Source organism: Rhinolophus ferrumequinum, chromosome 2 (assembly GCF_004115265.2).
Source record: "Rhinolophus ferrumequinum isolate MPI-CBG mRhiFer1 chromosome 2, mRhiFer1_v1.p, whole genome shotgun sequence".
NCBI classification, from domain to species: Eukaryota; Metazoa; Chordata; class Mammalia; order Chiroptera; family Rhinolophidae; genus Rhinolophus; species Rhinolophus ferrumequinum.
The window spans coordinates 48,205,765-48,219,467 of NC_046285.1; the positions used below are offsets into that span (position 1 = coordinate 48,205,765).

Sequence of the window (13,703 nt, forward strand, 5' to 3'; positions counted from 1 at the left end):
GGAGCGGGAGGGGAGACTGTTTCCTCAATTTCTGAGACACCAAAGGGCTACATAGGCAGGGTAGGTGTGAGGCGTTGTGTGAGGCCAACAGTCACCCAGCAAAATGACCTCAGGGCTGGGTATGAAGGCCCTGACCGCCTTCTCGCATCACCACCCCCACCCCCACCCCAGTGCAGGAATGGCAGATGTGCTTCAGACGCCTGCACTGGGTCCGGGGTCCTTATTCTAGCCCCGGCACCGACCCTGGCTCGTGGGGGGGACCTGCTGGGCAAAGCTATTGTGAACCTCGGTTTCCTAGTCTATAAATTGGGGCTCATAAAATCTGCCCTGCCTACCTCACAGGGTTGCTGTGAGAATCAAATGAGAGAAAACATGTGAAAGTGCTCTAGAAACTACAGTATGCTGCCAATGTGAAAAATACGAGAGGGGATAATAATAATAATAATAATAATAATAATAATAATCAATAGCTAACACCTACGTAGTGCTTACTATGTGCAAGGCGCTTCTCTCATCACTGTACCGACGTTAACTCATTCGATCCCCCTAACAACTCTCTGAGGGAGGCACTGCTATCATCCCATTTTACAGACAAGAAATTTGAGACTTAGAGTCACACCGTGAGTAAGTGACAGGGGAAGATCTGAACCTGAGCCACCTCCAGGGTCTCTGATTTTCACTGCAATACTGGGCATCGCCTCTAGGACCCCGTATGTGGCACCAGCCTCAGGCACCGCCACTACAGGTACGTGACAACAGGAGGGGTGGCTCGGCCTTACCCAGCCTTCTGGCCAGCCCGAAGTCGATGAGCTTGATCCTGGTGCCCGTCTTGTTGACACACATGATGTTCTCGGGCTTGAGGTCCAGGTGGACGATGCCCTGTTTGTGGATGTACTCCACCCCCTCTGAGATCTGCTTCATGTACTGGATGCACTCCCGTTCCGTCAGCTCAAAGTCCTCGTCGATGATGCGCTCAAACAGCTCACCCCCCGACACTCTGTGGGGGCAGAAGGGGCGGGCAGGAGCACGTGACCACAGGATCACGGAGCCCGGGCTGCCAGGGAGTCCGGCCAAGGGCAGGCTGGGGGTCGGGGACACCGGCAGGAAGGCCCAGGGTACGGAGGTGCTGAGCACTTCCTGCAGCTTCCTGAGTCCCAGGCCACTCCCCTGGGACGCATGGTGTGGGGATGGCCCAGGCCTCCTGCTTTCCTGCTTGGGGGACACTGCCTATGCCCACTAAACTATTAGGGGATTTGGGGAAGCATCTAGGCTGGGTAGCTTAAGAGGTGGTCATGAACTGAGAGATCCACACTTGATGACCTTAGCAACACAGTCACTTCCAGGCAGTTCCCTTTCCCCAAATGACTATAGATGTGCAAGAGATCATTCTTGTACGCCAGCCAGGTTTTTTAGTGTAAGAATCGAAGCTTAAAATCATACTCACAGGATCAGAAAAGTATCTTCAATAATGAGCTTCAGCAAATTCGTTGGCTGTGTATAACCCACTATACTTATAGCTGTGATTGATTTGTTCCTTCTGGCTAGGCCTATAGGATCAGTTTACTCCTTCCAGCCTTAACTAACTTGTCTCGCCTGCTCCCTTGCCTAGGCTGAAAGTGTAATACGTCCTTCCTGCCTGGATAGACTTTGGATCCTGGCCACGGTGTTTGTGGGGCCCACAGCTGGCATCTTCTGCTCCAGAGGCTACAACGCTTCAGTGCAAACACACGGCCCCTCTCCCTGAGTTTCACGGGTTCTCTTTGTTTCCCTGTCCCAGTCCTCGGACCCACCCTCCTTGCTCACTGCTCAGAAAGTTTAAAGCATCTCCTCGGTGACTTATGTAGCATTCAGACATCAGTAAACTCTTTTCTACAACGGCCTGTAGGTCTACCAGCTGAACAATGCTGGGTGGCTTTGTTCTGGGCCAGTCTTCTCCCAAGGGCCTTCCTTCCCTTTTCTAAGGAGAATCTTCAGGAAGAAGGGAGACTGAGTATGAATCCTGTCTCCACCTTTTACCAGCTATGTGACCTTGGGCAAATTTCTAAACCTTTCTGAGCCCTAGTTTCTTTAACTGTCCCTACCTCAGAGTTGTTAGGAATGAAGAAACTTTTGTAAACCATCATGCCCAACACACAGTAGTAGGTGCTCAGCACATATTTTCACCAAGTGGGTCTTGTCACTGACCCCCGAGGGAGAGACAGACAGGAGCGCACCATGGGGCCCAGCATACCACAGCCTCTTTCAGGCTGGCCTTCATGGCCACATGACAACCCCTTTCACTTCTGGACGCTAAGCTGGGAAGTAGCGTTCTGGGCCAATGGCCGCTGGGGGGCGCTGGAACCGACCCTCTAGAGCCAACCAAGATGGAGGTCCTTGGGTGGCCAGCAGGTGGCAGATCTATCCTCCAGCCCTCCAGTTTCGATCGCTCTCCACCCAGGTTCCTAGTCAAACTAACTCATCTCCGTTCTCAAGTCACAGGTGATTCTTAACATCTCTGTGCCTCAATTTCCTCATCTGTAAGATGCAGATAAAAATAGCACCACCTCACAGGGCTGCTGTAAAGACTGAGTGAGTTAATACACCTAAAGTGCTTAGAAGAGTGCCTGGCACATAGTAAGTGCTGTATAATGTTAATTATCTGTGTGTGTGTGTGTGTGTGTGTGTGTGTGTGTGTGTGTGTGTGTGTGTGTGTTTAAAGAACCTGTTGGCGCTCTTGTTGAAAATACAGACTCCTAAGCGCCACTCCTGGAGATTTTGATTCAGAAAATCTTGGGAGGAATCTGAGAATCCATATTTTTAGTAAGTACCCCAAGTCATTCTGAAAAAAGCAAGCAACCATTTTTTGCTGTGCCCTTGGGAACATCTGAGGAAATGAGTAGTAGAAATCACAGTCCTGGAAATAATTACTGTTGCGTTTCTAGAGGTAACCTATTTAATAGAGGTTCAAGAAGCTTCAAACCTACTCAAATATATTTAATATATTTTGAAAACTGTTCTTATGGTCCATTTTCTAGGATGGAAGGGGTTACACAAACAGGACTAATCACTCTATAGGTTTCTATTCAAAACACTGAAGACTATAGGTGGAAAGTATTGGCTGGAAACAAGCCACCACCCAGGATCAAGATAATGCCAAGGGCCAAGACTGGGCCACAGGAAATGTGTACTTAATAATAGTGTGTAAGCGAGTGAATGAGTGAATGAGTGAATGAATGAATGAATGAACCTACTACCAAGGATACATAATCCCAAGGGATCTAATTTATCCCCAAACTGTAGAACTTGCCAGCCCTCACTGGCAGCCAGAAGGAATGGTGTCTAGGCAACTGGGTACCAGATTCTCTAACTCCTTGTCTCATGGCAATGAGCGGGCTGCTCTTTGATAAATTTTGCCAAAGGTAGTGCAAAGGTGAGACGGGCCATGGATGACCCAGCCTAAACTTCACATCTGCTCCAGTGCTCAGCGTCCCGCCGCTGCTTGGAATGTCCTGAGCACTCCCAAAATAACAAGCCCAGACTCCCGGCCAGGAGCCTGAAGGAGCCCTAGTCTCAGAGCAATGCTGCTATAGTGACAGGGGCTTGTCCTGTACTCAGAGGTCAGAAAGGTTGAAGACACAATAATCTGATTTCTCACTGTATCTCAGGCGGCTGAACTGGAGGCTGGGACTCTGAAATACACTTTCATGGTTTTGTATCACCAGGCATTGTCCTTCTCTTAAACTCAGTTTCTCAAACAAGAATAGCAAATTGTACTTCTGGAAGCCAACCTTTGCACTCTCTATGGCCAAGTCCGTTTCAGCTGGAAGGGAAGTACAGATCGAGTATGAATCTGCTGTCTCTTCTTTGGTTGAGTTCTGATCAGGGGGCAAGTTCCTCACCCCAAGTGCAGGTGAATCCTCTGGCATCTGTGCACGGAAGATTTGATCCTGTCCTTGGGGGAGGTGTGGGGCGGGGGGATGAAAGCCAGACCAGCTGAAGCCTTCTTACATTTTCTCCCAACGTTTTCCATCCAGCTTGCCAACTCCCAATTCCAAGCTAAGTATGGTATTCTGCCCACTGGTCCTGCCGCCCGGCCTTACCCAGGCTGGCCGCCGTCTACCCCTCCTCGCAGCCCCTCGTGAACTTGCTCAAGGTTTAACTTCTAAAGATAATACATTTCTTTGCATGTTCCCCACACACCCACACTGCCTGGACCAAGCAACCTGTTCCAGAATAAATGTGAAAAGCTGCAGCCCACAGGGCTATTGTGAGCGTGTAACGAGTAAGGCCACAGACACGGCTAAATCTTTCCTGGAAGTCGGGAGCTGAGTTTGAGTTTGCAGCTGAATATAGTCGAAGACACGAATGAAGATCTCCTTTGAATCTTTTACACAGCTCCACAGAATTTGGGAACCAAAAGAGAGTCTAATCCAAACATCTGTCCTCACTGGAAGGATTTAATAATTCCAAAATCACTGCTCAACAGTAATAGAACCTGAGTAGTGGGATTTGTTCCACAATACCTAGCTGTGTGTTAAAATGCTCACAAAATAATTCAGAGTGGAAAAAAAACCCAGGGTCCAGGAAAAGTCATACTACTAAGAATAACTCTCAAGGACAGAGCACTGTGCCTGCCATACGTTATTCCATTTAATCCCCACATAATTCATGTGGCGGTTTATAGCCTCCTTATACAGATAATAAAACTAAGACTTGGCATAGTCTAGTAACTTATTCAAGGTCACACAACAAGTAGGAGGCAGAGCTGGGACTGAAGTGAGTTGTATCGGATTCCGGTCTATGCTATTAACCACTACTGCCTTTCCTCCAGAACATAAACTGGAAGGAACACATCGAAACATTTTAAGAGTGAGAGGAGGCATTCACACCCACGCTTGGGGTTGCCTCTTGCTGTCCTCTCCTTGCCTGGGAAAGAAAGAACCCCGAGATATTGATATGTCCTCGCCAAAGGACTGAAATCCCTGACAACTGGGGAGGAATAACTCAAGGATGCTGCAGGCAATTGCACAGTATCTCTCAAAATTTCAAAGGCACATACCCTTTCCTCCAGCACTCCCACACTTGTGGGAATTTATCCTACAGATGTACACAGGTGTGAGTGAAAAGATGTACGGACAAGGTTACAAACACTGCTAGTCTGTAAAGGCAACAGCCTAGAAATCATCCAACCTCCTCTCAGAAGAAGATCGCCTGAATCTGCAGTAGATGCACGTGATGACATCCCACGGAGCAGGGACAACAAGGAAACTCATTGGCTACTGTTTCAGGATTGTCTCCAAGATAAACCGTGGAACGAAAAGATGCGAAGTATAGAATCGTGAGTGTGAATTACCTTTGTGTTAAAAGGTGGGAAAATACGAATGTATGTATATGTATGATATATGCTTATATTTTCATAAAGACACTTTGGAAGGATGCAGACAAAATCAGCAAACTTGGTTCCCGATGGTAGTGGGGTAGGAACAGGGTAGATGGGGCACAGGGGTGGGAACGGGAGTTTTCATTGCATATATTCTTATGTTTTTTGATGTGATAGTATCATATATTTTTTTAAAAATTCAGATTAGAGGAAGAAAAAGAAACTCTTCAAAAATACAGATATTTGGAGGATGTCTGACTTACTGACACCAGTATGTACGTGTGTGTGTTCGCACGTGTGTGTGTCTGTGTGCGTGTGTGTGTGTGTGTGTGTGTGTGTGTGTATGTGTATGCATGCCAGCAGCTCAGATGTGGGAGAGGTGGAGGAATAGGACCGGAGGAAACAATGGAAAACGAAAGCCTTAGCTGGAGGTCCTCTGATCCGTTCCCCTGCCTGTGTACAACCCAGCACAGTAAGCACTATTCTCTGTGAGGAGAAGTCAAGAGACTACACACACGTGAGGACGGGGGCATGCAGAACACAGCGAGAGGACGGGAGCAAGGGTTACACTCCTGAAGTCTGAGCTCCCAGCCCTGGGCCCCTCCTCTTTCCCACACTAGTCAGGAAGTGGCTCTGTCCTCTCACCTCCTACTCTAAATCCACCTCTAGGTCAGAAGCCCCTGAATGAAACCAGGGAGGCTGGGGGTAGCGTTGGCCCTTTCACAGGGAGGTGAGGGTGGAAGGAGGGCAGGGGTCCTCAAAGATCTGCCTGTTGGTATGGAAATGAGCAGGGGCTGCAGTGGGCTGCTGGCCCGTGGGCAGGGCCAGGGCCATGCACAGACGGCTCTGAGTAGTCAGCAGGTGGCCCTAGGGGCTGGTGCGGAGCGTGCATCTCACACCCCTGCCTGCAGCAGAAGGGCTGGGGTCAGACAGTGGGGGAGACACATGAAGGGACTCCCACGCGCACAGTGCCCGGGGGACAGGCCACTCACATCTCCAGGACCATGACGATGTTGGCCTTTTCTTCGAAGGCATCCACACACTGCACCAGCTTGGGGTGGTGAAGGCAGTTCATGATGCTGATCTCCTGCCGGATGGCCTCTTTCTCTTTTGCCGAATATGCCTTGAAGAATTTCCCTGCCCAGATTTTTCTAGTTTTCTTTTCTACAAGTCGAAAGACCTGTCCAAATTTTCCACTGCAAATGAAAGAAGGAGAGAAAAGGCAAATTTCGCCAAGCTTTCCTTGAAATGGAGGTTGGCAAACAATAGTTTATGGGACAAACCTGGCCCACCTGTTTTTTAAATAAAGTTTTATTGGAACACATTCATGCCCATTTGTGGGCACATTGTCTGGGGCTGTTTTTGCATTTGAATGTGCAGAGGAGTAGTTATAACATAGACTGTATGGCCTACAAACCTCAAATATCCATTTGGCCCCTTACAGAAAAAGTCTGCCAGCCCCTGCTCTAGATCAATGACGTGCAAACCTACTCTCTTCTCCATTGTCAGCCTCAGCCTGTGCCTGCCCCTGCATCCCCACTCCAACACTGGCTGGCCTTGCTGTTCTTTCAGGACTGTCACCTTCATGGGGAGGCCTCAAGCTTGGCTGTTGGACTGTTCTCCCCTTCCCTGCAGAGGGACCCATGAAGTCGGGTTGAGGAAGTCCTCCCCAAACAGAGAATGTCTGAGTGGCTATCTTCATTCTACCCCACTCTCAGGAGGGCCCCTGGGGTTGTGGTGGTCCCGACACAGCTCCCACTGGTGGTGCAGGCTCCTTGCACAGCCTGTTATTAAGTTGGTGTCCCTCACCGGGAATAAAAGCTGAGCCCCCTTCTTTTCCCTTCCATATCCCAAACCTCCAGGGATAGAGCGTTAGCGAGAGACAGACAGCCTGGGATCCGGCTGCTGGAGGGGTCAGCTTGGCTGTGATGAGGGCTCAGCGTTGGGGTCCACACCCCAGGGAGGATCCAGAGTAAACTGTTTGGTCCAAGTTCATAAAGTGAGCTGCAACGGCCAGCTGTGCATTTCAAGGGTGTGTGTTTTCCTGACGCGCTAGAGCTGGAATTGCTGAACAGTGAGCACGAGTCAGGCTTGACTGCCATCTGTGGCTCACACGTGAGGATCCTAAAGACAGTCTGACCCTGACTCAGTCCCCTGTGTTCTGTGTGGAGAACTGAGGCACAGGAAAGGAAGGACCTGCCAAGCCTTTCGCAGAGTTGGGCCAGCTACATGAGCAACTCCTGAGAGCCCGGGCGGGTGACACTTTTGTGGGGTGGTGACAGGGTCAATCCCTTCTGATTCTGCAGGAATCTCAGTCTGGGGAGTCAGCAGGACCCAGGACAAGACAAGAAGACGAGGCATGGAATTCAGCTGTGGGACCTGCACCGCCCTCACGCTGGGGGCCCACAGGGCACTTCCCACTCCACTTACGATCCTAGTCTCTCTTCAATGTCGTAGAAGTCAGACACTTTTTGTTCGGTATTGACTGTCACCGTCCGGTAATCAACCTCAGGCTCCTTCTCATCTGCAGGGTGGGGGTCGGGGTGGGTGTGAGCCATCAGCTCCCTCGCTCAACCCCCACCCCTCGAGCCCACCCGACTACAGGTGGCCAGCACTCACCGTCATCTGACACCTCCACTTCATCCTTAGGCTCTGGGGCGGGGGGAGGGAGACAAAGAGAGGCAGAGGGGACACGGGTGATTAGTACTGAAGGCCCATTGGCAGCAAACCCTGCTGGGGGCCTGTCCAACCTCAGCCTCCCCAGGCACAAGACCCTCAAGCCCAGAGCTCTGGGCATCGCCATGGACGGGTCAGTCCATGCTACACCAGCGCCACACGCACACCGACAGGCACCGGCCCCCGCGCCCCACCGGCCCCACCCTCCACCAGCTCCTGCCTCCATCCCTTCCTCCCTAACATCTGGCCCCTTAGACACACCCTTCTTCACATCTCTGCCAGTCCCTCTGACTTTCAGCACCGACACATAGCTATGATAGTCCCTTTCTGCTCTGGCTTGAAGAAAGTTAGCGACTTATGATCGCTACGCGTGTCAAATCCCCTTATCTACTTACTGAACGTTTTCACAGAATTCTAGCCATGGACCCAGTATTTGGGCGGTTACTATGGATGTACAAAACAAAGTACACACAGGCATCGTCTCTCCTTTCTTGGCGCTTATAACTTCATTGGAGCGGCAAAAACACATATACTTGAATCACCCATGACAAGTATTCTATAATCAAGCACACAATGTCACAGTACACAGTGGACGGAGGTGACACAAAATAGGGCAACTACAAAGTCAGAGGAATTAGTCTCGGAAGAAGTAGACCTTGAGTTGTGACTTAAAGGAAACGGTGGAACACGATGAGGAGGTCGGTGGATGACGTCACACAATGCAACCCACCGGTGTTTGTGAGGTATGGAGAGCAGGAACACAAGCAGCCATGCTGGTTGCAACACGAATGTGTCAGGAGTGAATGGGGGATGTGAGGAGGTGGGCAGGTGTCTGGCAGAACATATTCCCACTGGATGTGTCTTCCTTTGCCTTGGCATAGGTTTGTCCCTCTAGGGCCACTTTAGGTTTTTGACCTTGGCTAAGTACCTTTCCATTTCTGGACCTCCCTCTGTTTCCTCATCTGTAAAAGGAAGGGGTTGTATTTTTAGGTGACTTCTGGGGTCCCCGGCTAGCTCTAGACACCATGCTTTATAACGTGCTTGGAGCCCGTCAGCCATGACGTGGGCTGTGTTCTGGCTGACAGACGGAGCTCAGGGAGGTTTCCTGAGGAGACAGACACAGACTTATGAGAAGTTTGAGAGGAAGTACACGGAGTTAAAAGGTATAGATGTGTGCGTGTGTGTGCAGGCATGTGAAGAAGACTTGGGGAAAGGGTGTGATTCGCTGACAATCCCAACAGAGCAAGACTGAGGAAAGGAAGGCACAGCACATGGACAATTTCCTCGGGGGGAAAGAACAGATGAGGTGCAGGGGTGAGTCAGACCCGGCTAAGCCAGGAGGGGTCATGTGTGAGTGCACAGAGCTCCGCGTGTTTTGCAAGTTGCACGTCTGCGATGGAGGTGTGGGTCGGGGAGAAGGTGCCTCTGGGAACTACAGACAGTGAGCCTCTCTCTGAGGCTAAGGGCAGAACAAATGACTGAAACCTAAGCAAACAATCCGAGAAGAAGTAACGCAGCTCCTTTTATGATGGAAGTACCCCTGGCTGAAACAGAGTTTTGAGGGGGTTTATAAGCAAGTAACCAGGAGCAAGAGAGGCTGTGATTTGTTTAGAGTTCTTAAAATGCTGTTGACGAAGTTTAGCTTTAGAACACTAAACTTGAGTAGGATTGAGGGGAATATTTTGTCACAGAAAGGAAAATGTCATGGAAAAATAAAAAAAAGGTAAGACAGATGGGACTCTCAAGTTAGTAAAGGGGTTTCACAGATATTTCCAGGATGTAAGCCTAACTGATCAAGTCTTCTAAATCACCTGTTTGAGACTTGACAGTGACACTGTGAAGTTCATAGAGGACAGAATGCACTTGAGAGCAACACACCTGGAAGGCAGTAATGAAGTCACGTGTTCAGGGAGAGTTTAATCATTTAACCTTTGGAGGATGACAAGCCCTAGGGTATTTAGCCAAAACTCAACCTGGGAGCCCATTTTTCTCAACCTACTGCTCTGGCCCACAGAACGCTGTCATGGGAAATGTGCAGTGGCCGGCCACACATAGGTAGTATTACTCTGCCCTGGAGGCTGGGGTCATCTGCTCCTGGAACGCTGGCTGTTGGCACTTAGAAAGTCACAACGGAGCTGGAGGAGGTACGCAAGGCCATTGAAAAAAGAGCTGCCATGTGTGAAGGATCAGAAAACATTAGGCCTCTCTGGCTGGGAAAGAAGTCTAAAGCAGACATGATTCAAAAAAAAAAAAAATCACAATTGCCAAGGGTGGGATTAGGGTTATGGACTTTTATCAACTAATGAATACTATAACTTGAGAGGACAATTTCGTGTTATACTTCACACAGGAGGAAGGCTGTAGGCATATGGATCTTGTATCTCAAGAGGTACCATAAAAACAATAAACAGGTTCCATAGATGTTAGTGTAACAATGGTATTTCAAACAGGGCTTTAAAGGAAGCACGAGATTCAATCAATTCAACAGTCATTCACTGAGCAACGGTGGGTGCCAGTCACTGCACTGGGCCCTCGACACAAAATAACAGTAGTGATAACATTTTATTTTAGGGAGACCCCCCCATCATCCCGACCCATGGTGCCCCTTTCTGAGACAAAGGTTGGTTTGACCTGCCGAGGCATCCCTTGCCTTTTTGTTCCCATGCCTTATATTCTGGTGTGGACTGAGCAGCAAGATGAGAAAGAAAAGAGAAGGCAGGCTTTTCGGGCCTGGCATCTTCAGGAGGAACCATCTGGACGTTCCTAGTGAAGGAGTAGCAGCAGTGCTGTGAGCCACGAGGGGCTTTCCAATGACCTGTCACCTGGGGACACTTCCCAGCAGGCCCTGAAGAGGGCATGAGGTTGTAGAAGTGGCCTCTCCAGTTCACTTTGACACCAGTTAGAAACTGCAGAGCGAGCCTTCTTGCCCTCATCACAAACACCACACCTGCCGTCACCTCCTGCCTCTCTCCTTGGCAATCAAGGTACAGAATTTCCTGATGCTTTGATTGTGGGGACCTAGGTCATTCTCAGGGAATTCACACCCCTCTTTCTGGCTCAGTGGTACACTGCAAACTTTCCTCTGTGTGCAACTCAGACCAAGCCTCCAGGCTGAGACGGTTCCCTTTCTTTTTTTCCTTCTCCTCCGTCTTGCCTCCATTTTATTGGGAGGAATGGCCTCAAGGAGAGGGGCAGGAGAGGAGCTGGGGAAAGACCACAGTTCAGTTGGCCAAGCTCTTCAAGCATAAAGGGCTGTAGTGATGAGAGAGGCGACCACTCCATTTGCATCTCTCCACTAAGGGAGGAGCTAAATTGCAGTAGGAGGGACTTCAACAAAACATGTCAAAATCTTCTATTCAGAAAGCGATGAGATCCAAGCGCTAAGTGAAAGCACTACGTGGACGATGGCTCTGAGATATTTCCGTGGACAGATGAGTATCACTGCCCTGGCATGGTGTTTGGGAGAGGACCAGCTGAGCGCCCAAGACCCTCACACCGCACAACTGGCCAGTCAGCCCTGGACAGAGAGCTGTCACTTTGAGGCCGAGGGCTGTTTTACGCCCACCGGGCACTAGAGGGCACCTCAGCGCCGGAGAGGGCCTCTGAGGGGCAGCATAGCTGTAGCCCAGGGCAGGGTGAGTGAGGGGGTGGGGGCGTCCTCTGGCCCTTGGGCCCTTGGGGCTTCGCATCTCTAACTGCCCTCGGGGTTGGAAGGAAGTCCCAACTCTGCAAGAAGCCTTTATCACAGCTGTTTGCTAACAACTATTATACGCGAGACCAAATTACAACCAGGAGCAAGGAAGGACAGGGCGGATTTAAGAGTTAGAGCTGAGCAGGGTGGGTGAGGGCAGCTGTGTTGAGGCGGGGGCCTGTTTACTCAGTTTTGGGAAGATGGGGAGGGGGGCTGTGGGAGGGGTAGCTCGGGCAGAAGGGGGCCACTGGCGCGGGCTGGGGCGCCAGCAGGGGTGCAACTGAGAGGACAGGATGAAGCAGAAGATTGAAGTTGCAAAGGCAGAGGAAGGAGGGGCAGCGGTGGCAGGGGGGCAGGTGGCAGCCAACATTAGCTGGGCTTAGTGGAGGGACGGTTAACCAGCACTGCCTTTCTGATGACCACCACACCCCACTTGGTTCCACAGCAATGACCTACCATAACCACTTATCCCATCCCTCCCCTACATGCACACACACGCGTGCACATACGCACCCTGCTTCTCTGAGAGCCGTTTTCCTTTTCAAGTAGAGAGAGATGACCTAGCCAGGTTATAACTAACAAGCATATGAGCAGTCCACAGAGGGATTCGCTTTGAACCCTCACCTCCTCTCCGACTCTCCCACCGCCCTCCGTCCTGACCTTCAGGCCTGAAGCTGGCCAACTATTCTGCCCCTCCCTCTCTTCTCCCTTGGATAATCCAGCTGGGCCTGCGGGTGGGAGCAGCTTCCAGTCTGGAAGACCTGGGTGGCCTGGACCCTTCCTCTGGATTGCAGGCTATTTCAGCATTTCCTTTTGTCTACTCCCAGTCAGGAGGGACCCGGGAGGAGAATCTGAGGACCACAGAGGGGGTTCAGCTGGCTGCAGGACAGAAAGAAGAGGACACCACCCCGGAACCTAAGTCCCAGCCAGCCCTCCCCAATCTCTCCCTACAGCCTGGGAGCTGCGGTCCTGGTCTCCTGCAGCCACACCCTGTCACATCAGTGGCCTCTGTTTTTCTGCGTGGGGTTCATCGGGGATTCTACAGTTTCTCCTGCTTTATGCCAAAAAGGATCTAGAAGCTTTCCTTTCCGGTTAATGAACATCTTCTCACTGCAGTGTTACCCTTTTTCTTGTCATTTTTTCCAAGAGGTGGGAGTCCTCTTCGTGAAGAAAGTAAGATGCGACAAACATACAGACTGGAACTTGGTTGCTTTTCCTGGCACCCCCACTCTAACCAGCCTGCTCCCCACTCTGCTCATTTCAAAGGGGGGAGGGTGTATGAAAGAGCAGCAATGGTGGTTTTGTTACTCCATTTGGCCAGCACACATTTGTGAGTGGCTAGTGGGCCTCATGAAAGCTGCAAAGAGGCCCAGCCAGGGCCATCCTGGGGGCCAGATGACACCGCCATGGAAGACCGCTGGGTGTATTTCTAGGGCTCCCTGGGTACAGGCCCCCAAGATAGGGCTGCACTGGCAAAATGGTGAATTTGTTGTGTTTTTCATGGGCATCCTCCAAAGTTTCTTTCTGGAGCCCTCATTTAATTTGAAAGCAACGTTTTGATATCTATTTTACTCCTGAGCTTTCAAACTAAAGAGGGGTGTCAAATCGTGATGACAGTTTCCATACTCACGTTGCCTCTGGTTAAATGGTGATTCCAGGACCTGTGCCCCGTCCAGCTCCCTCACCTGCAGCCGCCCACAGTCCTCTCTACGGTTAAGCTGTCCTCTCTCTAAGAGCTCTTTCCCTTCACAAAAGCGCTGAAACCAGATCTTCCGTCTTCTCCTGGACTCCCTGCTATCTAACCTCTAAGTCACTGGGCGGCAGCCCACTCCTCTATCAGTCTAACCAAAGAAGCACAGGCTTTGGGTCAGGCAGCTTGGCGTTCAAACTTCAGCTCACTAGTTCCAAGCTCTGTGACCTTGGGCAAGTAGCTTCACCTCTCTAAACCTCATTTCCCGACCTGTAAAATGGGGTAAT

The 13,703-nt window shown here is 50.5% G+C and overlaps 1 protein-coding gene across 1 annotated transcript in view; it reads right to left on the minus strand.

Moving 5' to 3' along the window:
- Positions 1-13,703, minus strand: part of MYLK (myosin light chain kinase) — a 173,416-nt gene that overhangs the window by 21,886 nt on the left and 137,827 nt on the right. The window contains exons 23-26 of the mRNA XM_033090623.1: positions 7,979-8,011; positions 7,790-7,883; positions 6,352-6,555; positions 780-997 (exon numbers count right to left, since the gene is read on the minus strand). Coding sequence (XP_032946514.1) covers positions 780-997; positions 6,352-6,555; positions 7,790-7,883; positions 7,979-8,011 — 549 coding nt within the window. The remainder of the gene's footprint in view (positions 1-779; positions 998-6,351; positions 6,556-7,789; positions 7,884-7,978; positions 8,012-13,703) is intronic.